This window comes from Cotesia typhae, unplaced genomic scaffold, assembly GCF_013202065.1.
Source record: "Cotesia typhae breed Kobodo isofemale line unplaced genomic scaffold, CoteBio_Ctyphae contig_4, whole genome shotgun sequence".
In the NCBI taxonomy this organism is placed as follows: domain Eukaryota; kingdom Metazoa; phylum Arthropoda; class Insecta; order Hymenoptera; family Braconidae; genus Cotesia; species Cotesia typhae.
Window position 1 is genome coordinate 1,457,609 of NW_027423748.1, and position 27,665 is coordinate 1,485,273.

The window sequence follows — 27,665 nt, forward strand, 5'->3', positions numbered from 1 at the left end:
TACTATTGATTTTTTGAAATTTTATACGTACAACTTTTTTAGAATTTTATATATTCGAAATCAATTTTTCAGCTAACATAAATTTAATCTATTTTAAGTTTGTACTAATATTAACACCTTTTTTTTTTTTGTAGAATATCTGTTTGAATAATTTGACATAAATTCTCTTTAGTATATACATATAATCATTTCAATAATAGGTGAAACTCCAAGAAAGAAACCAATTATCTTGAGCAATGAGGTTTTACATGATCCCAAAATCCTTGATATTCTTAAATATAGGTCGCGTTCTAGTCAAGAAAACAATGTTGAAGATGTTGATCCAGGAATCAATCCCTTAATAAATAATAGAGCAACTTATAATGAAGAATATGAAACAAATTTCAAAGCAGAGAGTTGCGATACAAGATGGCAATCTGTCATTATTTTCGATAATCAGACGAGTATGAATAGCGACGAAAATGGTGTTGGGGCAATCAATGATACTTATGACATTGTATGCGATCTGCCAGTTCAGATAATTGATCAAGAATCATTAGTTAGCACTAATCCCATGCCAGACACACTTAGCAAACATTCTCCGATCGCTGCAAATTCAGGAGTTGCTTCTGATAACAATTTACTATTACAAAATCAAAGTGATCCTATTGACGTACAATCACTCCTTATAGACAAATGTTCATATAACCAGGATTATCAGCAAGGTACATACATTTCAAAATAATACATTTCACGTATTATTTTGATTTTATTAATAAAAATCATAAACTTTCAGGACTTGAAAATAATCAAGAAAACATTTGTAAATCAATCGATCGACAAAGTTCAAGCGTGAAAAAAATTCTCCAAAAGCAGACAAAAAGGTAATGTGAAATTTTTTTTTAGATTATAATTATGTATCAAAAAGGTATTTAATAAAATTTTCGCGATTTTTAGTTTTAGATAATTCGCCTAAAAAGCCATTCAAAGAAATATTTACATTACCTGTCGAATATTTACCGAAAAAAAAAAGGTGTAGAGTTGAAAAGTCGGGTAAATCAAAATTACCTTCTGTTGGAACATCTGACGAATGGTATCAGTCTGAATTGGAAAAAGAAAAAATTAAGAAACAGCAGCAAGATAAAAAACTAAAACGGAAAGAATTACAAGACGAAAAAAAAAAGCTCCAGGAAAAAGTAAAGGAAATTCAGAAAAAATTAAAAGAAGAGAAATAAATTATTTATTATGTGACTATTGAATTGTTATTTTGTAACAATTTATCTAATTTCTTTGATAATTGTGAAAAATGATCTCATATTAATAAAAAAAAAAAATCATATAGATATCGCTTTACTTATTTTTCAGCTGTCTCATAAATAGGGACCTCTTTCATGAGACATTGGGGTCATATGTCTTAAAACTGTCTCATAAAAGGGGTCATAAAGGTTGTTAGAAAAAATGGTTTATTTTTATTTATTTGTTAGATAAAATTGAGTTTAAATATATAATAGCTGTCTAATAATGACAGAGAAATGATATAATACCATCCAAATGGTATTTTTCTCTTAAATACTTTTCTAAGCAGTGAGAATGTCCCACCTACCTTAGAATCTGTCTCATAATAGGGCCCTTTACCTTATGAAGGAAACAAAATTTCAATTTTCTTGTTAGGATTTGATTTTCAAAATTAACCAAAAAATAACCGTTTATATTACAATAGCTTTACCTGCATTAATTAAATTATTCACATATTTTCTAATTTTGCGCGGGAAAAGTTCAATTTTAAAATTAAGAATGTATTAAGAGGCGAGCAAAAAAGTGCACTTAACAAAAAGATATGAAATCCGAACAAAAACAGTTTCACTGTAAAAAATAGCGCCAAGTCCACGTTCATGAAACTCGTCTCAATAACGTCTACACTTTACAAAAAAAAATAAGACTGTTTCAATAATTTTCATTCTCTACAAAAAAAAGTTAAATACAAAATAATACCAAGAAACCGTCATAATTTTGAAAAAATTGAAAAAAAATTTGTTGAAAATTTAAAAATTAAGAAAAATTTTTTTATCGTACTTGGCGCGCGTCATTGAGTACCCCAAATTTTTTCAGGATAAATGAACATCCTTTTAATGTTTAAAGATTTATAAGTAAGTCAGCCTATAAGATGCATAAATGTAATTAATAAAATATTATTTCATAATACGTTTAACAAAAGTTAGGTACAATCAACATAACATACGTATGTTATTTGAAATTTTTAAGTTCTCCGCACATCGTTGATGATTTCAATAAAACGCCCTCTCATGTTCGGTTATGCAATCTACTTACAAGTGAATACGTCTGCATACGGTGACTCTGTAGTAGAGTCACTGCGAAAATTGAGTTGACTAAAAAATGATACAAATGACCGACTAAATTGAGAAAATGCGGTGTGATTGCCAACTAAAATGTGTTAATTACAATTTAACAATTAAACGAAGCAATATCAAGTTTCTTCATTAAAGCTTAATGACAGAACTGAAAAAAATTAAATACAAAAATTTTACGTAATTTCAGATATCTTCACCACACCACCATATTGACAGTTATTTTCACTAAAAATCTGAAAAAAATTCTAGAAACGGATTTTATCACTGAAACTGATATTAATCCAGTAAGCAGTGTTTTTAATTAATTGAGTATACTCCACCAATGTGAATCTATAAATATAACAATGTATAAAATCATATATCATATAATTAGAGCTGATAAGATATATATAGAACTGTACATAATTAAATTACATAAATTCAAGCGAAATCGTTTTTTCTCGGGTTAAAATTCTTCCGAAAAAATTTGGGGTACTCAATGACGCGCGCCAAGTACGATAAAAAAATTTTTTCTTAATTTTTAAATTTTCAACAAATTTTTTTTCAATTTTTTCAAAATTATGACGGTTTCTTGGTATTTTTTTGTATTTAACTTTTTTTTGTAGAGAATGAAAATTATTGAAACGAGTCTTATTTTTTTTTTTTGTAAAGTGCAGACGTTATTGAGACGAGTTTCATGAACGTGGACTTGGCGCTATTTTTTACAGTGAAACTGTTTTTGTTCGGATTTCTTAATCAGGGTTGTTACAGTAAAAGTTTAGTCAGAATTAATTAATTAAACTTATGTTAATAATGTTGAACGTGATTGTAAAAATTTATATTGTGATTTATTTAATTACCAAAAGTTAATCCAAGGTATTAAGACCTTTTGTTCTAAATAAGTATTGTTATATTGTTAAGACCATGACTATGGTCTGAGTTACTGAGGAATTTTAATCCATCTAATATTTCAATGGAATTAAAATTAACGATTGGAATTTGAGAATGGTAATAGTTAGTTAGAAATTGGTTGTCAATTGAATATTGTTTGTCGTTTTAGTAAATTACTAATGATTGAATAATTTAATTTAAAATATTTAATTAAAATTAGTTACAGTCAATTTTTATTAAAATAAAATTTATAAAATAAAAATCAAGTAAAGTCAAGTTAGTAGTGTGAGTGTGAGACAAGTGTGGGTTATGTGTGAGTTACAGAGTATCTAGGTCTATGTTTCGTCGCTGGGCTGTTACTGCTGTAGCTGGTGTGGGTTATGAGAGTGTGCTGCAGAACATCTAGGTCTATGTTTCGTCGCTGGGCTGTTGTTCTGTAGTAAAGTGTGTATAATTTGCAGGAGTATCTAGGTCTATGTTTCGTCGCTGGGCTGTTACTCCTGTGAGCCGAGTCAACGAGCCCGGTATATGATTCGTCTCTGTGCGGGTGATTGTAGGTTTAGAAATCGGGTAGACGCCGGGAGGGGCCCGTCGAGAATAAGTTAGAAATTGACGGGTAGACGCCGGGAGGGGCTCGTCAAGAATAAGTTAGAAATCGACGGGTAGATGCCGGGAGGGGCTCGTCGAGATTGAGATACTGTTAAGTGTGGTTAGTGTGTACGTGAGTGAATTTTGTTAACTAGTTTTAAGTCAAACCTTGTTAAGTTTGTTAATTTTTTATTGTTAATAAATATCGATCGATCTTGTTAATTAATTATTTATCATTCAACAGCACCTTCCTCCACTCTCTCTACCCTAAGATTAAGTTTTCTCAGCTCTGGACCGGTTCCAGGAACCGTGATTAAAAATCCTGGTGGCGCCCTGATAATTGTATTGTTGTTAATTTTGTTTATTTATTTATAAAATTGATTAGGGGCCAACCTGAGCAGGTAAAACTGTTACAAGTTTCTGAAAGGAAATAAAATGCTCTACAAAAAAGGTCATATCATTTTTCGATAAATTCACTTTCATATCAGAAACTTTAAGATCTATTTAAAAAATATTGATACTTCTATGAGTTACAAAATTCCAAAATAGAAAAATGAAATTGTGAAAATAGACCAATGTTCAAGTCATTACTATACACAGTCATGTACGATTATAAATAACCATGCGTCTTTAAAATTACGGTCGAAATGTAACTTTTAGAACCATGTATGACTAATGTATGATAATGCAAAATCATGAAAAATCATGTAAGCCCTTACATGATCATGAAGCAATGAAAAAACTAAAAGTACACGGCCCAGCTTGGTGGTCCAATCATGATTGATCATACAAAGTCACGCACGTGTTACGTCCCGGTTTCCTCACAGGTTTGTAGGTAGACGGTGGAACAACTAGAGCTGGAGATAAAGATGTTACGACCTCCAGAGTCGTAAGTAGAAGGTTCTCGAATTAACTCCGAAATAACTAGCTTCGGTGAATTTAATTAATAAATAACTTTATTTAACTGTTTAAAATACACGTTTAATGAATATGATTTGACAACTGCCGTGAAGTACGTAATAGTGTTTCGTAACCGTAATTAATAGTCTCACGACAAGTATAAATTATGAAGAGCCTTAAGTGTGAGACGTTAAGATTAAGAAACCGTAGCAAAAAGACAAGCCTCGAACTACCCGTGCACCCAGCTTATATCCCCGTTGAAGCGCCGCGCCCTGAGGGGAGTAGGGCTGCGTATCAGGCCCCGAATGTCCTATTCTCCTGAGTTGATATGCGTGGCATTTCCGAGTCCGACTCGGATGATCCGCGCTGACTCAACTCCGGAGTCCAGGACACACAGGCGTTCGTTATCATTATTTATTTAGGACATTCCTCGAACGTTCTCGAATATACTTATGTACTCCACGCTAGTTGTCTTACAAAATGAATCATTTACCATTAACATTCTTCGTGAGAAAATGTTAATGTAAACTTAAAAATATTTTGTTTACTCAGGTGTTGGCTGAGTTTCACTTTTCTTATCATTTTCTATTTCTATATTTAGTATTTAATGTTTAACATTTGGAATTCTTTACTTATCATTTAACATTATATTTATAAAAAAATGAATGTTTATGAAATTATTGTACAATTGTTAGAGTTTAAATTAGCGCGCGTATTTGCTATCAGAGACATCTGCGAATGCAGGTGGGGACGTAACACACGGTCAAGCAGACTCGTGCTTGATCATTCTGGCCACTCACAGGTGGTCATGTATGGTTAAGCTTGGCGAAGAATAATTGTACGTGTCTATTCAAGACCATGCATAGTCATGCATGATAGTTTTAGCTGCGTGAGTTATTATGCATGATTAGACTTGGTCAAGCATGAATATGTAGTTTCTTACATACACATGCTTTATTATGCAAGCTCATGCACGACCTTTCAGTTTGATTGTATACAGTCGTGCATACTCGAGCATGACTGTATATGGATCATGCAAGGTCACGCAGGATCGTTTATGATCACCCAGTATTTAAATGTATGGTTGAGTAAGACCTTGCATGAATCATGCTTGACCAAGCAAGATCATTCATGATTCATGCATGCTTATGCTTGATTCACGCTTGGTTAAGCATGGTCATGCATGCAGATTTTTTCCCGGATAAAGATTCATTTTTTTGAAATATCTTTTAAACGGCTTATCTGATAAATTTAAAAAACTAATCAGCTCTTAACCCCAAAAAACTAGGTCGATCACCACCAAGTCGGTCACAATTTATTGATACGTTCGTGAGATACCGTCGAAAAAAATTAAAAAAATTTTTTCTTGAGGATTTCTACGAAATTCTTAGTCTGGCCAATTTGTGCTCTAAGATTTTATAAAGTGCTTAAAAAACTGTGTTGAATGCCGCAAATCAGGAGAAAATCGGTTGATTTACATGAAAGTTATTGCGGTTTGAACATTCAGAAAGTAGTGTTCTATGAAACTTCTATCAGACTTTTGAGCTCGAAGAGCTCAAAAGCATAAAAAAGCTATTTCTTTGAGCTCGGAGAGCTCAAAATAACACACAAGTTGTATTTTTGAGCTCGAAGAGTTCAGAAACGTCGTAAGTGCAATTTCAAGCGTTTAGATATGGAATTGGCGGGAAGTTGCAGGGCTGGCCTTTAGGGTCAACCGTTTTTCAGTTTGTTTTCTCATGTGACGGCTAAAGGAAATATTATTTTATTATTCTGTCTGAGTCTAGCTCGTCATCGAGACAATGGAAGTAAGTAATAATAATAAAAATAGAAATAAAATAGATACTTATTGTATTGAGTATATATTGCACATATAGGTCTTTTCTTCCTAAACCATTGATACATTGATTAGTGATCAGTAGCAATGCAATCAATTAAAATTAAAATTGTTGGTATGGGTTTGTTAGTATTATTATTTTTTAGTACAACTCCAAAATATTACTCGAAATATTTATTATTAAATTCACAATTAAGGTTTTTTATCTAATGAAATAATTAATACTCTATAGACTTGAGTAGTTTTCACTTTTATAACTCTAGTTTATAAATATTGATTAAAGGCTATAAGAATAATTGTGTAGATTTACACCTTTTAATGAATTTAATTTGAAGCTCATAAATAAGGCAAAAAGTTTAATCGATAGTTGTTGATATTGATGTTATTATACCTGCCACCGATACTGGTACTAGTGCTATTTTTTTTCTTGGTACTGTTGATTTAGTCAACAATTTTGGATTGTCAATAACAAATTATACAAAAATTTACATTAATCAAAGACTGTGAAGGTTACACGAAAGCTGTACAACTTGGAAGTTTAATTGGTGATAGGACCAAGAAGAATAATTTTTTTTTCAAAAACAATTTCTGGGGTTTCTTCTGATATTTCTTCAAGGCAATAAACATAAGATATCTTCCACAGTTATTACAATGATTATTACAAAATACATCAACACAATACAAATACAAGTTTAATGATACTTAAACAACTGTTTTTATTACTATTAAATTTAATATTAAGAATTAAATTAATAACTATTAAGTTTAAACGGGCATCTTCTTCAATATACTAGTGCACAACAAATAGATTTCATCAAAAATCATAAGACATGTAATACAAAGAAATTTAAATAAGCTATGACTACGTCCTCCACTGTCTTCATTATACTTTTAGCTAGTCTAATAATAAGTTTCAAAACATTTATCACGTTTGAAAAAATGATAGTAATATTAATAGTAGTAGTATCAGTAGCTTCAGTTCTTTCAATTTTATTGACGTCAGTGATACCTGTTTTAATATTTTTATTATTAATGATTTCACTTATATTACTACTACGACTACTACTACTACTTATGCTTTCTAGAATTTATGCCTTCTGACATTTTGGACAGAACCAATCAGACGGTTCCTCTTTTATGTCAATACAGTCCCAATGGCTCCAATATAAGCACTTGTCGCATTCAATACTTTCACTAATACCCAAATCTTTGTGACACATGTCACAGCTCCAATCAGTACCCTCACGTTTTTTTTTAATCAAGTTTATTAATTTTTTATAAGCATCACAAGTATTAAATTATTTTATCTAAAAATCTACAACTCAAAATCATTAATAGTATTTACCAATACTAAATATCTGAAAAATTGAAGGGCCTCTAAAAAAGGATACAAGTTTCAAGAAACAAACTAAACAAACTAAATAGCTTAGTTTATTAAATGAGAAGGAGGAATTACACAGAAAAAAAAATTAACTTGAATCAAAAAAATAATCTTAAAGAAGTTCAGCTTCTTGATTTGAGTATAACAATTCTTAAACTAAGAAATGTATAGCTATCAAATTTTTTAGTTCAGCGGTTTGTACAGGGACAATAATAAGGTAGAAGAACCCATATACTTACAATGAATGAATCAACTATATTGTTGTCAACCAAACTAGCAGCTAGTTTTTTATATTTTGTAAGTCGCGGTTCCTATAAAAGTATATTTATTAGTAGTACTCAGTATTTCCAATAGCTGCTAATATCATTGAAAATTTAATTAAATATTCATTTGTTTTACCTTGTCAGAAGAATCATGGTCGTGTTCAGGGTTGAATTGTGTTATTTGTAGCTTCTGCTTGTCTTTTGTGGCTCGTAAAACTAATTCAGCCGGACATTGCTCTACAGTTATTCTGCAAAATAATGAACAGTGATTAATATGATATTTGGCGTATTTAAACACTACTGTGACTATCGAAAAAAAAGAGGTGATTTTCGGGAATTTTTTTGACAGGGAAAATAAAGGAATTTGGGAATCGGATTTTTTTTTTATCTTATTAATGGTACATTAAATATTATTATCCTTAATTTTTATTGAAAAATATTTAACTATTCCAAATTTATTAACAATCTCGTCGAGCACTGGAGAAAATTTCCCCCCTTCACGGTTGTTTTGATAACTCAAAAACAGATCATCTGAAAATAAAAACCCAAATTGCTTTTTAATTTTTTTTTTTAGCACGTACGGAATTTGAAAAATTTTTATTTTAAAGATTTTTTTAGCCGGGTTAAAACAAAAAAAAAACATTAAGAATAGTGAGAAAATTTTCAATCAGTCGCCATTTTTATTTAAATTAAAATTTTCAAAATTCCATACGTGCGACGATCACTACATCCTTACTGATTAAAAAGCAATTTGGTTTTTATTTTCAGATGATCCGTTTTTGAGTTATCGAACCAACCACAGAGGGGAAAATTTTTTCCAGGGCTCTACGAGATTGTTAATAACTTTGTAATAATTAAATATTTTTTAATAAAAGTTTAGAGTAATAATCTTTAATGTACCCTTAATAAAATAAAAAAAATCCGATCCCCAAATTCCTTTATTTTCCCTGCCGAAAAAATTCCCGAAAATCACCTCTTTTTTTCGATCATCACAGTGGTGTTCCCCCTTAATGTCTAACTTATAAAAATTTTTAACAAAAAATAACATAGCTTACCCAGGATTTTCGTGTTGAAACTTTTCTAGTGCAGCATTTTTAGGATTAATTTCACATTTTAAATATTTATCGCAATATATTATTTCTTTATTGAATTGTCCTTTTGTTGCTGTGTTGGAGAGTGTTGTGCTGTTCCTAATGTTAAAATTATAACCGGTACTTGAATTATATAATTTTAATCTCTCCTGAAACTCCTTAAAGCTATTAAATAAATTGCCCTTCTTGAATAACGATTGATTAGAAGCCATAATTAACTTTATTTCAATTGATAATATAATTATTAGTATAATGGTCGCGGAACAAAGGAAAGGCTCAAAGAAATAATGGCGTGTAACTTGAAAGAAAAGTGATCTAATTGTAAGCTAGATACTAAAAGTGAATGACTATTAGTAGATGTCATTTTCAGTGTACGAGTAAGAGTTATAATAAATTGTAGTGACGATCGATAAAATAGGTTCCGAACATGTGACTACTGGCAGCATTTGAATATTATATGAATTCAACAGATGGTACACTGGTTTGAGTTGTCTTTTGGCTATTACCATAGCAGCATTATACGTGCTAAGATGGTAGTACTGAGATGATAGGAAGTAAACCAATACGAATTATAATCCAGTAACAGAAATTTAAAGAAGTTCAATTAATTTAATTATAGCCAAAATTTTTCAAGTGACGTACAGTAGAATATACAGATTCGCAAATACAAGCTTAATGAATTAGCTGGATATTAAAGATTCAGGTAATTTTATAAAGTAAGTAGACAATAAGTCAGTTTAATCTTCCGTTACTCGCGCTTTCTCTAGTGTCTTACTCGTACTCACACCAACTCTACAAGGTAAGAAAATTATGGGAACTTTTCCTATACCATTATGGGAATGCTTCCCATAATGCTATAGGAATGATTCCTATACTATTATAGGAATCATTCCTATACTATTATAGGAATGGTTTCCATAATTTATGGGAATAGTTTCTATATCATTATGGAAACTATTCCCATAATGGTATAGGAAAAATTCCTAGAATATTATAGGAAGAAATGTTTCTTTTTAATTTCTCTCATTTTCTTATGCACACAAATTATTGAATGTTTATTATTATTATTATTATTATTATTATTATTTTGCTATTAAATGCTCAGGGGGGTTATCCCCAGAGTCCGATTCTCCGAGGGCCCAGCCTGAGCTCCATCCGTTACTGCTGGATCACTCTGCACAACAAGGCGGTTAGTGATCACAGCAGGCCAAAGTCATTTCCCTTAAGAGACGGAGAGAACCAAGTAAAACAGCCTTCTGCATCCTAACTGCCAAGAACTCAGCTTTTGATGAGCAAGCTGGAACTTTGGCAAGTGAGGATACAAAAGACTGTTTCATCCCTCCTAGGATGCCAACAATCAGGATGACAAGCTTGACACGGTAACCTGGGTAAAGTTTGCCAATTTCAAACAGGAGATCCTGATATATTTGTCTTTTGTGCTTTTCTTTGGCTGAGATGTTGTATTCAGCCGGGGCCGAGAACTCAATGACATAAATGTCACGAGTGGCCTTGTCGAAGAGCACAATATCAGGTTTGTTGTGATCTATCCGCCGGGTTGTTGCAAATGGCATGTTCCAATATATTTTGCAACTGTCATTCTCAACAACCTGGGGAATATCTCCTGGCAAATAAGGCAGCACTGGTGTCACGTCAATACCGTAGCACTGACGAAGATAGTAGTACAGTACTCTCAGGGCAGCATTGTGACGCTGGATATATGCAACTCTCGCCAGCACTGGACATGCCGACAAAAGGTGCATAAGCGTCTCCGGATGTTGTCTACACCTCCTACAGGACGTGTCCGGAAGCTGCACCTGGAGCATCTTGCTACGGTACTCAAGAGTGTTAATGACACCATCTTGGCAGGCAAATATGAACCCTTCAGTCTCGGACATCAGGCCCGCTGACTTTAAGAAGGAAAACGTCAGCTGGATGGACAAGCCATGATCACGCACGTGTTTAAAGAACACGCTGTGCATGGACTTGTCCATCAGTTCGCCAAGGAGTAGTTTTTCCTCGGCGTTCCTGATGACGCTCTTAAATTCCTCCTTTCGGAGTTCCATAAGAGCGTTTATTTCTCCAAGACCAAGGGTTCTTGCCGCATATATTGCTGCCTTATACAAGAATGATCCCTTATGCGCATTTTCATGTTTATGTACAATTTGCATAAGAAAATCATCCTCGTCTGCAGTGAAATTGACAACTTCGTGTGTTAAACCCAGGACCAAACGGTCGTGAAGCCGCTCCAAACTCTGCAAACCTCTCCCACCGATGGACCGGGAGAGGTATAATCTGGCGACTGATGAATTGGGGTGCATGCTCCGATTCATATTAATGATTTTACGGGTTTTGATGTCGAGATCTCGTAAATCCTTTCGGGCCCATTTCAGGACACCGAAAGAGTATAGTAAGACTGGGACAGCGAGCATGTTAGTAGCTGAGACTTTGTTTTTGCCGGAAAGTTCGGAGGACCAAATTTTCCGGAATCTCCTATCATACTCGCTCTGGAGAGTTGTTCGGACTTCAGAGACCGCATGCATGCGGTGCTCTTCCATTCCTAGATATCTATACAACTCCCCGGCGTCTAATTGTCTTAAGACACTCCCATCTACTAACTCGACATCATCACCAGTATCAGAGCACTTACCCCTCGCCAGATGTACGACCGCACACTTGTCCAACCCAAAAGACATTCCGACATCTCGTGTGTACTCTGCTACGATGTTGAGGGCTGCTTGTAGATGATCTTCATCAGCACTATATAGCTTCAGATCGTCCATGTAAAGCAGATGGGTAATCGAATATTTTCGATCACCCGGAGGCTCCACAGAGTACCCACGAGTTTTACGGAGAGCAACAGATATAGGCAGCAGTGAAATGCAAAACAGCAGAGGGCTCAAGGAATCGCCTTGGAAGATCCCTCGTTTGTACTCTACAACTCCGGTTACGTGCAATGCGTTTCCACTTCCAATGTGAAAACTAGGGTGGGTCAAAAAAATCGAATAATTTATTTTTGATTTTATACTCTGAAAAATAGGTTCGTAGACACCTAAAAAGAATTCTCTCCAAGTATAAGCTCTTAATTATAACGGGAAGGTCCTCCGCTTTGCGGGTTTCTATTTTTTTCGAATAATCAGATAAAAAAATTTATATCTCGCTTCCAACTGCTTGGAAAAATATTCCGTGGCATAGATTTTGTGAGAAATTGAATGCTTTACAAAAAGGTCTCTTATGACTTTTTCAAAAACTCAACCGATTAAAAGATATTCATAGTTGAAGTTTGGCTATTTTAAGGAAAATATTCGTTTTTATTATGAATTTTATAAGTCGATGAAAAAAATTATTTCGGATTGCGGAACTCATGATTTTGTAGGAAATTTACTGCTCTACAAAAATGGTCTCTTATGATTTTTTGATTAAGTGAAGCCGTTACGAGATATTCATCGTCAAACATTAACGAATATCAATATTTCCAGTTTTTGATCAATAATTCGATAAATTTTAATTTAAACTATGAGTTTCAGGAAAATTTACATAAATTTGAGTTTCGATCGATAAAGAAATGTTATAATAAGTTAGATAAAGAATTATTGGAATTATCATTGATTTTCCTTGGAGAAATGCCTCAAGAAAAGATTTCTTTCAAACGTCCTGGTGCTGTTCATCATGCTAGATGGATGGCTAAGGCCATTTATAGTTTGAAAATGTATCTATTCAGAGATGAATTCAAACTCTCTCAGAAAGAATTGCATGGTCTTCGTCATTTCTGTATTTTTATAGTCACATTGTATTTAAAAGCTTGGTTTTCATCAACTTCTGCAACAACTGCTGCTTATCATGACTTGCAGTTTATGAAAAATTTATTGGAGTACAAACATATCAATCCTTTGATTTCTTCAGCTACGTGTGAAAAAATGATTTCGCACTTATGGTATTTGAGCGATGAACTTGCCATTTTATCACTGTTTGACGATGGCGTTCCATTAGAAGTAAAAAAGTATTGTTGAAGCTGTTAATACTCGTGAAGGTACAGATTCTAAAGCTAAAAGATTTGTAATTGCTAAAAAGATTTGAATTCATTGGCGCAGAGAACTCTGAGTGACTTTGTGTCTAAAAAGTCATTAAATCTTTTCAAAATCTTCGATCTACCGTATGACTTTCTTGATGTCGATGTTGAATTATGGCCTACTAATGAGAGTTATCTCGAAAATAAAGAATACTTTCAACAACTAAAAGTTGTCAATGATTCAGCAGAGCGAGCTGTTGCATTAGTCAGTGAATATAATCAATGCTTGACAAAAATGAAGAACAATTCCAGTACTTATTGCAAGTTGTCAAAGAACATCAAAAACATTCCCAAATTGTAATAAAAGAAATTATTTATAGTAATAGCGTACTGTTATGTTAAAAATATAGACAATTATATTGCAATTGATAATTCAATAAAAAATTTATCTATAAAAAAGTTAAATACTGGTTGTTTCTCACTTGATTCAATACTTTTCATATTAAATTTGACAAAGAAATATGTCATTCACTTCAAATTAAACTAATCATTGGCTATATGTCGAAAAAATGCTCTAATTTCTTGTTTTAATGCAATCAAACAAGCTCAAGACTGAAAACAATATTAAAAAAATTGTTTATAACATTTCTTTATCGATCGAAACTCAAATTTATGTAAATTTTCCTGAAACTCATAGTTTAAATTAAAATTTATCGAATTATTGATCAAAAACTGGAAATATTGATATTCGTTAATGTTTGACGATGAATATCTCGTAACGGCTTCACTTAATCAAAAAATCATAAGAGACCATTTTTGTAGAGCAGTAAATTTCCTACAAAATCATGAGTTCCGCAATCCGAAATAATTTTTTTCATCGACTTATAAAATTCATAATAAAAACGAATATTTTCCTTAAAATAGCCAAACTTCAACTATGAATATCTTTTAATCGGTTGAGTTTTTGAAAAAGTCATAAGAGACCTTTTTGTAAAGCATTCAATTTCTCACAAAATCTATGCCACGGAATATTTTTCCAAGCAGTTGGAAGCGAGATATAAATTTTTTTATCTGATTATTCGAAAAAAATAGAAACCCGTAAAGCGGAGGACCTTCCCGTTATAATTAAGAGCTTATACTTGGAGAGAATTCTTTTTAGGTGTCTACGAACCTATTTTTCAGAGTATAAAATCAAAAATAAATTATTCGATTTTTTTGACCCACCCTAGTGAAAACGCGTTCGCCAGAGCTGCATTGTACGCCGAATGCATTCCACTATTTCGGGATTGACTCCCAAGCATTTGAGTAGATATAAAATCAACTCATGTGGAGTTGAGTCAAATGCCTTGCGATAGTCAATCCAAGCCATTGACAGGTTGCGTTGATAGTAGATCGCATCTTGTAAGACGCATCGATCCACTATCAGGTTCTCCTTGCAACCTGACGGGCCTCTTTTACTGCCACGTTGTTCATATATCTGTTGCCATACAGGCTCTATCTGCTGCAAGATACGGTTATTTAAAATTTTTGTAAAAATTTTATAAACCGCATTCAAGCAGGTGATAGGCCTGAAATTCTTAGGGTCAGACAAGTCACCTTTTTTAGGTATCAGTACGGTTCGCCCTTCTACAAGCCAGTTCGGAATCGGATCGTCAGCTCTAATGTACGATGTAAATATGCAGGCCAGATGGATGTGGGTAGAAGTAAACTTCTTCCACCAGAAGACATTAATGCCATCTGGTCCCGGGGCAGCCCAATTTTTGCTGCCATTTAGAGCTGAACGAACTTCATCCACACTGACTGCAGGGCTCTCTTCATCAGCATTCTGCCGACGGTTTTCCCGACAGAATGCTTTGAAGTCGTGCAGAGCTGGAGTATTGGCGTTCACGTTTGGTTGATCTCCATACAACTCAGTCCAAAAAGCTTCCATCCGCTCAGGTGTTGGATAAGTCCCAGTAACATCGGTCTTTGCTGTCAGAAACCGTGAAGGGCTGGATCGAAACAACGAGTTGTCGACCAACCGCTTCAGCCTTTTCTCTAGTGACTTTTTGGCAGTCACTAGAGCCCGCAATTTATTAAGAGACTCTTCTTTGATGACAAGAAGAGTACTCTTGTTCAGTGTGTGATGACGCCACCGAAGTTCAGCAACAATGCGTCGAATTCGGGGCGTGTATGCTTTTTGAGTTGTTTCGAACTCAATCACACACTGAATGCGGGAGACATGTTTCCGGGATCTGTCAATTTTGGAGCCAAGTTGTAAGATGCGCTGTCTCAACCTTGCCTCGATCGAGAGACAATGTCTCTCTCTCGGAAAAGCCGAAACTGCTGCACCATACACAACCTGGCTCACAGTGAGCAGGGTGGAGTCCTCCAGGATGGTTGCACGGAGATCTTCATTTACCGCGTCAAGCTGTTGTTGGGAGTAAGTTATCTTTTTAGATATACTTACTTGCCGTCCTACAAAGGGATTGTTGTTGTCCAAGGAGGAACGGCGTCGCTCTTGGTGTAGTTGCGCCGGAAAGGAAAGTCTATTAGACTGCCTTCTGTCCGGCACAAGCGATCTTCTATTTCGCCGAAGATGAGCGGCATAATTATGCAGGTGTTTGGGCGTAAAATGCGCTAGCTCCGGATGCATATCACTGCAAAGAGTGTGCATCCGGGCCATATAGCCGCTCACCCCCGGCTCGCTACGTTGGTAGCACACCAAGAGATCGACTCTCAGTTCCTCCGTCCATTTAAAGTAAGTCCTTAAGGCGCCAGGGTCGTCATCTCTCATCGGGTCCGGCGTGCTCCTCCCACCTGATGAATGGTCCTCATCCGAAAAGGACCGGTTGTGGGGAGCACTTCTGAGTTGGTATCTTGTGGTAACTCAGTTATTTCCATGCACTGGGTAGTTGGCCCACTGCACGGGCTACGTCGTTCGCCTACAGACCTGATGTTATGGTCTGCGTTTCCCGCGATGCGCCGCTTGGAGGCCACGTAGCAAGCACCGCTTATTATGATTATTATTATTATTATTATTATTATTATTATTATTATTATTATTATTATTATTATTATTATTATTATTATTATTATTATTATTATTATTATTATTATTATTATTATTATTATTATTATTATTATTATTATTATTATTATTATTATTATTATTATTATTATTATTATTATTATTATTATTATTATTATTATTATTATTATTATTATTATTATTATTATTATTATTATTATTATTATTATTATTATTATTATTATTATTATTATTATTATTATTATTATTATTATTATTATTATTATTATTATTATTATTATTATTATTATTATTATTATTATTATTATTATTATTATTATTATTATTATTATTATTATTATTATTATTATTATTATTATTATTTGTTATTAATTGCTCAGGGGGTTTTCCCGGAGTCCGACTCTCCGAGGGCCCAGCCTGAGCGCCATCCATTACTGCTGCACCACTCCACACAACAAGGCGGTTAGTGAGTGCAGCAGGCCAAATTCATTTGCCTAAGTAGACGCAGGGATCCCAAAATGACAGCCTTTTGCATCCGCACTGCTAGAGACACGGCTGCTGAACTGCAAGCCGGTATCTTCGCAACTGAAGACACAAAAGACTGTTTCATCCCTCCAAGGACGCCGACAACCAAAACGACGAGCTTGACACGGTAACCTGGGTACAGTTTGCCAATTTCAAACAGGAGATCCTGATATATCTGGTGTTTGTGCTCTTCTTTGGCCGAGATATTGTATTCGGCTGGGGCCGAAAACTCAATGACATAAATGTCACGAGTAGCCTTGTCAAAGAGCACAATATCAGGTTTGTTGTGGTCAATCCGCCGGGTTGTTGCGAATGGTATGTTCCAATAAATTTTGGAACTGTCATTCTCAACAACCTGCGGAATATCTCCTGGCAGATAAGGCAACACTGGTGTCTCATCGATACCGCAGCTATATCTGAGATGATAATAGAGTACTCGCAGGGCAGCATTGTGACGCTGTATGTAGGCACCTCTTGCCAGCACAGGACATGCCGACAAAAGGTGCATCAGCGTCTCCGGATGTTGTTTACACGTCCGACAGGACGTGTCCGGAAGCTGCGCCTGGAGCACCTTGCTACGGTATTCGAGAGTGTTGATAACACCATCTTGGCAGGCAAATATAAACCCTTCGGTCTCGGACATCAGGCCAGCTGACTTCAAGAAGGAGAATGTCAGCTGGGTGGACAAGCCATGGTCACGGACGTGTTTGAAATACACGCTGTGCATGGACTTGTCCATGTGTTCACCGAGGAGTTTTTTCTCCTCGGCTATCCTGACGACGCTCTTGAACTCCTTTGTCGGGAGTTCAATGAGAGCGTTTATTTCTCCGAGACCTAAGGTATTTGCCGCGTAGATTGCTGCCTTATACAAGAACGACCCCTTCCGCGCATTTTCATGACTATGAACAAATTGCATCAGGAAGTCGTCCTCGTCTGCTGTGAAATTGGCAACCTCGTATGTTAAACCCAGAACCAAAAGATCGTGTAGCCGCTCCAAGCTCTGCAATCCTCTCCCTCCGATGTTCCGGGAGAGGTACATCCTGGCGACTGATGAGTTAGAGTGCATGCTCTGATTCATATTGATGACTTTACGAGTTTTGATGTCGAGACCTTTCAACTCATTTCGAGGCCATTTCAGGGTCCCAAAAGAGTAAAGTAGGACCGGGACAGCGAGCATGTTAGTAGCTGAGACTTTGTTCTTGCCGGAAAGTTCTGATGACCAGATCTTCCGGAGTCTCCTAACATACTCGCTGCGAAGAGTTGTTCGGACTTCAGAGACGGCATGCATTTGCCGCTCTTCAATCCCTAGATATCTGTACAACTCTCCGGCGTCTAATTCTCTTAAGACGCTCCCATCCACTAATTCCACATCTCCACCCGTATCAGAGCACTTACCCTTCGCCAGGTGTACGACCGCACACTTGTCCAACCCAAAAGACATTCCGACATCTCGTGTGTACTCTGCTACGATGTTGATGGCCGTTTGTAGATGATCTTTGTTGGCACTGTATATCTTTAGATCATCCATAAACAGTTGGTGAGTGATCGAGTATACTCGATCACTCGGTAGCCCCGCAGAGTACCCACGAGTTTGTCGGAGGGCAACAGATATTGGCAGTAGTGAGATGCAAAACAACAGAGGGCTCAGAGAATCCCCCTGAAAGACGCCTCTCTTGTACTGAACAGTTCCGGTTACGTGCAATGCATTTCCACTTCCTATGTGAAAACGCGTTCGCCAGAGCTGCATCGTACGTTGTATGCATCCCACTGTTTGGCGATTGATTCCGAGGCATTTGAGCAGATAGAGAATCAACTCATGTGAAGTTGAGTCAAATGCCTTACGGTAGTCAATCCAGGCCATAGACAGGTTGCGTTGGTAGTAGATTGCGTCTTGAATGACGCATCTATCTACCAACAAATTGATCTTGCAACCTGACACGCCCTGTTTACTGCCACGTTGTTCGTATATCTGTTGCCACACAGGCTCTATCTCCTGCAAGATACGGTTATTTAAGATTTTTGTAAAAATCTTGTAAACCGCATTCAAGCAAGTGATAGGCCTGTAGTTCTTTGGGTCGGACAAGTCACCGTTTTTAGGGATGAGTACGGTTCGCCCTTCTACCAGCCAGTCTGGAATTGGTTCGTCGCCCTGAATGTATGATGTAAAAATCCGGGCCAGATGAGCATGTGTAGAAGAAAATTTCTTCCACCAGAAGATGTTTATGCCATCTGGACCCGGGGCAGCCCAGTTCTTGCTGCCATTCAGGGCTTTACGAACCTCTTCCACACTGACTGCAGGGCTCTCTTCGGCGATATCCTGCCGTCGGTGTTCTCGACAGAATGCCTCGAAGTCGTGCAGAGCTGGAGTATCCGGGTTGACGTTTGGTTGATCTCCGTACAATTCACTCCAAAAGGCTTCCACTCGCTCAGATGATGGATAATTCTCGGGAACAGCGGTCTTAGGTGACAGAAAGCGTGAAGGGTTGGATCGAAACAAAGAGTTGTCGATCAACCGCTTCAGCCTTTTCTCTAGTGACTTTTTGGAAGCCACCAGAGCCCGCAACCTGTTAAGAGACTCTTCTTTGATGAGAAGAAGAGTACTCTTGTTCAGTGTGTGATGTCGCCTTCGAAGTTCTGCCGCCAGGCGACGAACTTTGGCGTGTACGGTCTTTGAGTACTAACATACTCTATCACACACTGAATGCGGGAGACTTGTTTCCGAGAAATGTCAATTTTGTGTCCAAGTTGAGCGATGCGCAGCTTCAACTTCGCCTCGAAGGAGAGAGAATGTCTTCTCTCTATCGGCAGAAGCGAAGCCGCGGCACCGTAGACAACTTGGTTGACAGTGAGCAGAGTGGAGTCCTCTTGAAGCTGTGTGGGGAGATCTTTGTTCACCGTGTCGAGCTGTTGTTTTGAGTGAGTCATCTTTTTGGAGATGCTCATTTGTCGACCTGTAAAGAGGTTGTCGTTGTCCTCGGAGAAACGGTGCCGTTCTTGGTATAGCGGTGCTGGAAATGAAGGCCGATTAGACTGCCTTCTATTTGGCAGCAGCGATCGTCGATTATGCCGAAGGTATGAGGCGTAATTACGCAGGTGTTTGGGCGTAAAATGTCTGTGCTCCGGATGCATGCCACACCAAAGTGTGTGCATCCGGGCCATATACCCTGATACCTCCGGCTCGCTGTTCTGCCAGCACACCAAGAGATCGGCGCGAAGCTCCTCCGTCCACTTAAACTTAATCCTATAAGCGCCGGGGTCGTCATAAGTCATCGGGTCCGGTGTGCTCCTCCCACCTGATGACTGGTCCTCATCCGAAGAGGACCGGTTGTGGGGAGCACTTCTGAGATTATACTGTTTTGGAACTCAGATATTACGGTGCAACGGGTAGTTGGCCCGTTGCTCCGGTTACGTTGTTAGCCTACAGACCAGATGTTGCGGTCTGCGTTTCCCGCGGTGCGCCACTAGGAGGCCACGTAACAAGCACCGCTTATTATTATTATTATTATTATTATTATTATTATTATTATTATTAACATTTTCGTAAATATAAGCTCATTCTAATTTTATACTCATCGAGACGTTTCATTTGAGTACCCACATAAATTTTTTTATATATCTTATATATATAATATTTATGAAATACACTACTGGAAAAAATTAAGGGATCAAAAAAAAATTCCAAATTTTTCGGTAGTTTTCAACAGGCCGTAACTTTGAGAGAAATGGTCGTACAGGAAATAAAAAAAGAGTAAATTGCAGCTCCAAGTGTCTAGTTTTTGGATTAGAACTTCAAAATTTTGTAGCCTCCGCGGTTTCTGAGTAATCGTAGAAAAACCAGCAACAAAAAAATTCTCAAAATTTTTTTAGTTTTTTTTTTGGTCTACGGGCGTGGAAAAATTTTTTTAGCTTAACCACCATAAGAATTGGATACTTTGTTCATTTAGCTTTAATTTCATTTTTAAACACCCTGATACGTCCACTCCTCGCTGAGATATCGGTCTTCAAATGGAAAAGGATCTTTTTGTCTTTGATTATCGATATCTCAGCAACCAATGATCGCACAGAAAGTTAAAGGTGAGTTTCAAGAACTTGAATGAATTCCCTTAACGACTGTCCATTGTTTTTTCGAAAAAAGTTTTTCTTTCCGTCACATGAATTTGAAAATGCAACAAAAAAGGGCTTTTAGTGGTTTTTTGGAAAATCAAGCGCTGGATCGAAAATATTGAGGAAACCACTAATGTTAAGTGTGCCTTTTACAGTTCAATATGTCCACAAAAACCCTACAAAGAATCAAATTAATCCAGCCAGCCGTTTTTTTGTTTCACTTGATCGAATTTTTGAAAAAATTAAAGGATCACGTTTTTTGCTCTGAAAAGCTCATAATTTTTAAAAATGAGAAAAAAAAATGGTTTTTTCGAGCTTTTTCCACATTTTCGTTCCAAAAAGTGCTTAAATTTTCAAAAAAAAAAAAATTAAAAAAAAAAAAAATTTTCAAAAAAAAATTTTTTTCGAAAAAAATTAAAAAAAAAAAATTTTTTTTGGAAAAATTTTTTTTTTAACAAGTTAAGGAAACTCAAAAAACCAACGCCCAATGATTTTTATCACCTTTCCACCGCTGCATTCCTTGATTCTACTGATCTTCTTTTAATTAAATTAATAAAAAAAGTTAATACCCCCAATCGAATTTCGATTTTTTCATACGCTTTTCGGAGTTTTTTTTTTTTCTTTTTTTTGTGAATCCTTAGCAAATCGCTTCATTCAACAGTTTTTTCAAAACTAATCCCTCTGCGCTAAAAAAATTTTTTTAATTTTTTGGTCAAAATTGAAAATTTCTGACTTTTGATTCTTAATCATGGTTAGACGACATTTATCGGAGGTGGAAGTCGCTCGGTTAGTGACTCTTATCGACGAAGGTTACACTCAACATGCAGTTGCTATCCGGATGGGTGTAAGTCAATCTGTCGTATCTCGAGCTTATACCAGATACCAAGAGACGAATCAATATCATCGTCGCCCCGGACAAGGTCGCCATCGAGTCACTAATGCCCGCGATGATCGAACAATTGTTAGAGAAGTTCGACGACAACCTTTCGTCAATGCGAATATTGTCGCTCGAAACTTCCCCAATCGCAGACAGCAGCAACAACAACAGCAACAGCGACGACGGCATCAAGTGCGAAACATTTGCTCTCGAACAATCATCAACCGTCTTCGTGAAACTGGGTTACACGCACGACATCCTAATCGTGTACCCCTGTTGACAGCAAGACATCGTCGAGCTCGTTTAGCGTATGCTTACGATCATCAAAATTGGAACTTGAGGGAATGGACAAATGTTTTATTCACTGATGAGTCTCGTTTTAATCTGTATGGCAACGATCGACGTCCTCTCGTTTGGCGCCGTCGTGGAGAACGTTTTCGCCAGAACTTTGTCCGTCCAGTCGTTGCCTACGGCGGTGGATCAGTTATGGTGTGGGGCGGCGTTTCACGAAATTGGAGAATACCTTTGGTAATTGTACGCGAAAATTTGACAGCTAGACGTTACATCGACCAAATTTTAAGGCCCATTGTTCTGCGCAGACGACAACATCTGAGGTCGTTCATATTGATGCAAGATAATGCACGTCCACACACAGCCAACATTACCCGGCGCTTCTTTGAGCGGCATGACATCACATTGTTGCGACACCCAGCAATGAGTCCAGATCTCAACCCCATAGAGCACGTTTGGGACATAATGGGCCGTCGGTTGCGCAGAGAGTATCCAAATTTGCAGAACTTAGCTGCTTTGGAGCGCGCGCTTCAGCACATTTGGAATACCATTCCGCAGCCTCAAATTACCGTCTGCATAAACATGGCTGAACGTTTGAGAGCCGTTATTGAAAATAGGGGTGGTAATACGCGGTATTGAACCAACAAAAACCTTCAGAGAATGAGTTTGGAGTCATTAAATACGGTGGAACTGACGAGCCACCGGGTCTCAATTCTCCTGAAATACCTTACACACACACACACACACACACACACACACACACACACGCACACGCACACGCACACACACACACACACACACACACACACACACACACACACACACACACACACACACACACACACACACACACACACACACACACACAGAGAGAGAGAAGCGTAAATCCGACCGCGCGACCTCCACGTGGTACGCTTTGGATAACACTAATGCCGGCGGTAATTGTTTTCTTAAACTTTTCAAGAGAAAAAATTTCAAAAAAAAATTTTTTTTTTTTCAATTTAAGCACTTTCTGGAACAAAAATGTGGAAAAAGCTCGAAAAAACAATTTTTTTTCTCATTTTTAAAAATTATGAGCTTTTCAGAGCAAAAACGTGATCCTTTAATTTTTTCAAAAATTCGATCAAGTGAAACAAAAAAACGGCTGGCTGGATTAATTTGATTCTTTGTAGGGTTTTTGTGGACATATTGAACTGTAAAAGGCACACTTAACATTAGTGGTTTCCTCAATATTTTCGATCCAGCTCTTGATTTTCCAAAAAACCACTAAAAGCCCTTTTTTGTTGCATTTTCAAATTCATGTGACGGAAAGAAAAAATTTTTTTCGAAAAAACAATGGACAGTCGTTAAGGGAATTCATTCAAGTTCTTGAAACCCACCTTTAACTTTCTGTGCGATCATTGGTTGCTGAGATATCGATAATCAAAGACAAAAAGATCCTTTTCCATTTGAAGACCGATATCTCAGCGAGGAGTGGACGTATCAGGGTGTTTAAAAAAAGAAATTAAAGCTAAATGAATAAAGTATCCGATCCTTATGGTGTTTAAGCTAAAAAAATTTTTTCCACGCCCGTAGACCAAAAAAAATAACTAAAAAAATTTTGAGAATTTTTTTGTTGCTGGTTTTTCTACGATTACTCAGAAACCGCGGAGGCTACAAAATTTTAAAGTTCTAATCCAAAAACTAGACACTTGGAGCTACAATTTACTTTTTTTTTATTTCCTGTACGACCATTTCTCTCAAAGTTACGGCCTGTTGAAATCTACCGAAAAATTTGGAATTTTTTTTTGATCCCTTAATTTTTTCCAGTAGTGTATATAAAATATATGAAAAATGCAAGTGGGTACTCAAATGAAAGGTCTCGACGAGTGTAACATCGGGATGAGCTAATATCTTTAAAAATGTCAATAGTTCACAAGATAGAAGGTCATTTCTTAATTATTGAAATTTTTAAAGATATAAGCTCATTCCTACGTGTTCAGTACTAATACCGGTACCTTCCTTCAAACTTGGGTAGGTTTTCTTACAAATAAAATTATTTATTGGTCTTGAAAAAGACCGATTGGTTAAGACTACGTAGTAGTCTTGAGATGACTTATTAGTCACACGCTCTTAATTAAGAGAAAATGATTATTGAGTTCTGAAAAGAACTGTTTGAATTTTAGCTCTTAAAAGAGCTGATTTAATGATACTCGAACGTAGCTGAGATTGAGATGACTGGATAAAGACGTTCGATTGAAGATGGACAAGCTTTGCACGCTTGCTATCCTAAATACTGTACTGTTGATGTAAGCCTTGCTCGCTTACTGTAGACTATTGGCGTATTTCCTTCTTCTTCTTCTTCTTCTTCTTCCTCGCTTGATGGTTTAAAGTGGACTGTGTCGTAGCTCTCCTCGCTACCTCCTTTTAAACAGTCTGTTGATTTGAGAGGGGATTAGAGTCTGTCAATTCACTGGCCCGGCAGCTCCGATGGACTGAGTGGGGGTTTCGAAGGTAGCGGCCCAATAACAATTTAGAATAATTTCCCACTATAAATAGAATAATTATCCACTAGCTCTCTAGTTAAGGTCCGTGCTTTTGTTAGTACCATGACTAGCTCTCTAGTCATGGTCCGTGCGATTTTTGATGCCAAATGATGATTTTGGCTTTTTTTTCAACATTCTCCCCCCTAAATTCTGCAGGAATGCAGAATTTTACTATGATGTATCTTGATGAGGAGCTAATGGGAGAAGAGCTAACTTGACAATTGGTCTGGTAAGAGTTGTTGTAGCGGTCTTGAGTGTGACTACTCGAGTAAGTCCATCTTTCCCAGGGTGAAGTTGGATTACTCTCGCGAGAGGCCATTTTGAAGGAGGAAATCTTTCATCTGTTATTAAAACTAAAGACCCTAGTTTGATATTGTCTTGTTGGTTGCGCCGCTTTGAGATGGACTGATGTGCGGATAAGCATTCTGTTGACCATGTGTTCCAGAATTGTTGGAATCGTTCCTGTATCCTTTGAAATTGAGATAATCTTGATTCGTTCACGGAAGTTAGAGATGGTTCAGTATGGAGTTGAGCGCAGGTCCTCGAATGAAATGGCCTGGAGTTAGGGCTGAGAGATCTTCTGGATCATCTGATAAGGCACTGAGAGGTCTTGAGTTAAGTACTGCTTCAACTTGTGCTAGGAGAGTAGAAAAGTCTTCAAATGTGAATTTGGTTTCTGATATTGACGATTGGATATGACGTTTGACAGATTTCACTGCAGCTTCCCATTTTCCTCCCATGTGAGGTGCTCCTGGGGGATTAAATTTCCAATTTGTGCCATCATTAGTGAGTAGACGTTGAAGCTCTTTTGATTCTGAGGTGGCCTTGGAGAAGAGACGTTTCAATTCATTGTCAGCTCCTTTGAAATTAGTTCCACAATCACTATGTAGTGTTTTGCAGATTCCTCGTCGGCTAGAAAATCTTCGAAATGCCTTCAAGAAGGCTTCAGTTGAGTAGTCCGAGACTGCTTCAAGATGAATTGCTGACGTTCAGAAACAGACGAAGACTGCTATCCACCCTTTAAATTTCCTTGCACCTCTTCCTTGAAATGTCTTCAATGTGATTGGTCCAGCGTAATCAACTCCAGTTGTTTCAAAAACTAATGATGGAGTTACTCGAGATGACGGTAGAGGAGCCATGAGTTGTGTTCGGACTGCTCGGATTCGGGCGCAGACTAAACAGTGTTGGATAAAAGACTTGATTGGAGCTCTTCCTCCTAATATCCAACATTGACGTCGTAGGTACATTAGTGTAAGTTGAGTTCCACCGTGGAAGGTCCGGGCATGAGCATCTGCGATGAGAAATTCAGAAAGTTTACATTGTCGAGGTAAGATGGGTGGGTGCTTGCTGTTATGATCAAGTTGAGAATTTTGAAGACGTCCTCCAACTCGAAGTATACCTTGATGATCTAATCTTGCAGTTAGTCTAGAGAGGGCATGAGATTTTGCTAGGGGTTTTCCTGACATTGGCCAATATTCAGGAGATTGAGCTAACCAAGGCGGACCGGTCCACCAGAGATGATGACTAATTAGTTGAGAGGCGTTTAGGCCTCTTGAAGCACAATCTGCTGGATTGAGTTTTCCGGACGTGTATCTCCAACAGGCGTTTGGAAGTGTTTGATGAATAGATGAAACTCTGTTTCCAACGTATTCTTTCCATTTCATGGGGTTATTTTTAACCCATGCAAGGGTTATTGAAGAGTCGGTCCATAGAAATACGGGGACATCTTGGAGTTCTAATGTAGATTGTGTATGCTTTATGAGATGGGCGAGAAGTACAGCAGCTGAAAGCTCTAATCGTGGAACGGTTAGTCGCTTGATTGGAGCGACTCTAGTTTTTGAGCAGACTAGAGTGACTTTCGACTTTCCTTGACAATCAGTGATCCTGAGATAAACAACAGCAGCCATTGCTAGCTGAGATGCGACGGAGAATCCGTGGAGTTGTACCGAATAAAAATTGGATTGCATATTAATCCATCTTGGTATTCGAAGTTCAGTTAACTTTGAGATGTCTTCTCGAAATTTGGCCCATTGATTTACTGTATCAGGGCAAAGTTGATCATCCCAATCAAGCTTCTCAAGCCAAAGTTGCTGGAGTAAAATTTTTGCTTTAATAACCACTGGAGAGATGAGGCCGAGAGGATCGAAGAGTTGAGCTACTTCTGAGAGAATTGATCTCTTGGTTATTACTGCACTTTCTGATATGGAGCTTTGAAATGTAAACTGATCATGAGTTGATGACCAGGAGAGACCCAATACCTTTGATAATGATTCATCAAACGTGTGAAGCGATGACTTGTCCTTGGATTGAGATGTCGATGGAATAATAAACTCTTGTGTGTTGCTTTTCCATTTATCTAGTGGAAGACATGCTGAAGCGCACATGCTGTTAAGCTGTTGAGCTATTGTGTTGAGATGGTCAATTGAATCAGCTCCACCTGAGATGTCATCAACATAACTGCCTTTTAGGATTGAATCAACTGCTAATGGGTAACTTTCCTTTTCATCTTCCACTAGTTGGAATAATGTTCTGCAAGCTAAGTATGGTGCTGATCGAGTTCCATACGTAACTGTTTTTAGCTGATATTCTTGGACTTCATTCTGTTGGTTGATCCAGAGAATTCGTTATAAGTCCCAATCATCCTGATGGACTTGAATCTGTCGAAACATCTTGACTATGTCAGTCATGAAGATGAATTTGAAACGTCTGATGAACAGCAATACGTCAAATATATCTCTTTGAGTTTTTGGACCAGCATGCTGAATGTCATTGAGTGATACTTGTGAGGTGGTTTTACATGACCCGTTGAAAACGACTCTGAGCTTTGTAGTAGTGCTTTGTTCTCGGAGAACTCCATGATGAGGTAGGTAGTAGACTTGTTTAGGTTCAGGGGCATTCTTTGGAACTGCTACCATGTGACCTAATGTTCCATACTCGTGCATGAAGTCCATATACCGCTGTTTGAGAAGTCCGTCAGATTCCAGACGCTTGAGAAGTCGTTTCAAACAACGATAAGCGATAGCTCTATAAG

General features: G+C 37.0%; 2 protein-coding genes across 2 annotated transcripts; one reads left to right on the forward strand and one right to left on the reverse strand.

Moving 5' to 3' along the window:
• On the forward strand, window positions 1-1,520 carry LOC141527440 (uncharacterized). The gene is made up of 4 exons (XM_074242926.1): window positions 1-704; window positions 776-863; window positions 908-1,175; window positions 1,491-1,520. Exons 1-4 carry the CDS (start codon window positions 446-448, stop codon window positions 1,518-1,520), a joined length of 645 nt encoding a protein of 214 aa, XP_074099027.1. The 5' UTR covers window positions 1-445.
• Window positions 1,521-7,361: 5,841 nt separating this feature from the next.
• LOC141527441 (uncharacterized) lies at window positions 7,362-27,585 on the reverse strand. The gene is made up of 8 exons (XM_074242927.1): window positions 27,358-27,585; window positions 25,671-27,234; window positions 25,191-25,493; window positions 24,386-24,524; window positions 8,321-8,432; window positions 8,161-8,232; window positions 7,643-7,781; window positions 7,362-7,549 (listed from the first exon to the last, which is right to left on the reverse strand). Exons 1-8 carry the CDS (start codon window positions 27,583-27,585, stop codon window positions 7,362-7,364), a joined length of 2,745 nt encoding a protein of 914 aa, XP_074099028.1.
• Window positions 27,586-27,665: the final 80 nt, after the last annotated feature.

Bases quoted from the DNA above. Each gene is read 5' to 3' on its own strand.
- LOC141527440 (XM_074242926.1), top strand. From the start codon at position 446: ATGAATAGCGACGAAAATGGTGTTGGGGCAATCAATGATACTTATGAC. The intron at 864-907 runs GTAATGTGAAAT...TGTATCAAAAAG, and splicing joins CTCCAAAAGCAGACAAAAAG to GTATTTAATAAAATTTTCGC. The intron at 1,176-1,490 runs GTAAAGGAAATT...AATATATAATAG, and splicing joins AAAAAAAGCTCCAGGAAAAA to CTGTCTAATAATGACAGAGA.
- LOC141527441 (XM_074242927.1), bottom strand. From the start codon at position 27,585: ATGGACTTCATGCACGAGTATGGAACATTAGGTCACATGGTAGCAGTT. The intron at 8,433-24,385 runs GTATTTAGGATA...ATTATTTTGCAG, and splicing joins AGGCTTACATCAACAGTACA to AATAACTGTAGAGCAATGTC. The intron at 7,782-8,160 runs GTAAGTATATGG...AAAAAACGTGAG, and splicing joins ATATAGTTGATTCATTCATT to GGTACTGATTGGAGCTGTGA.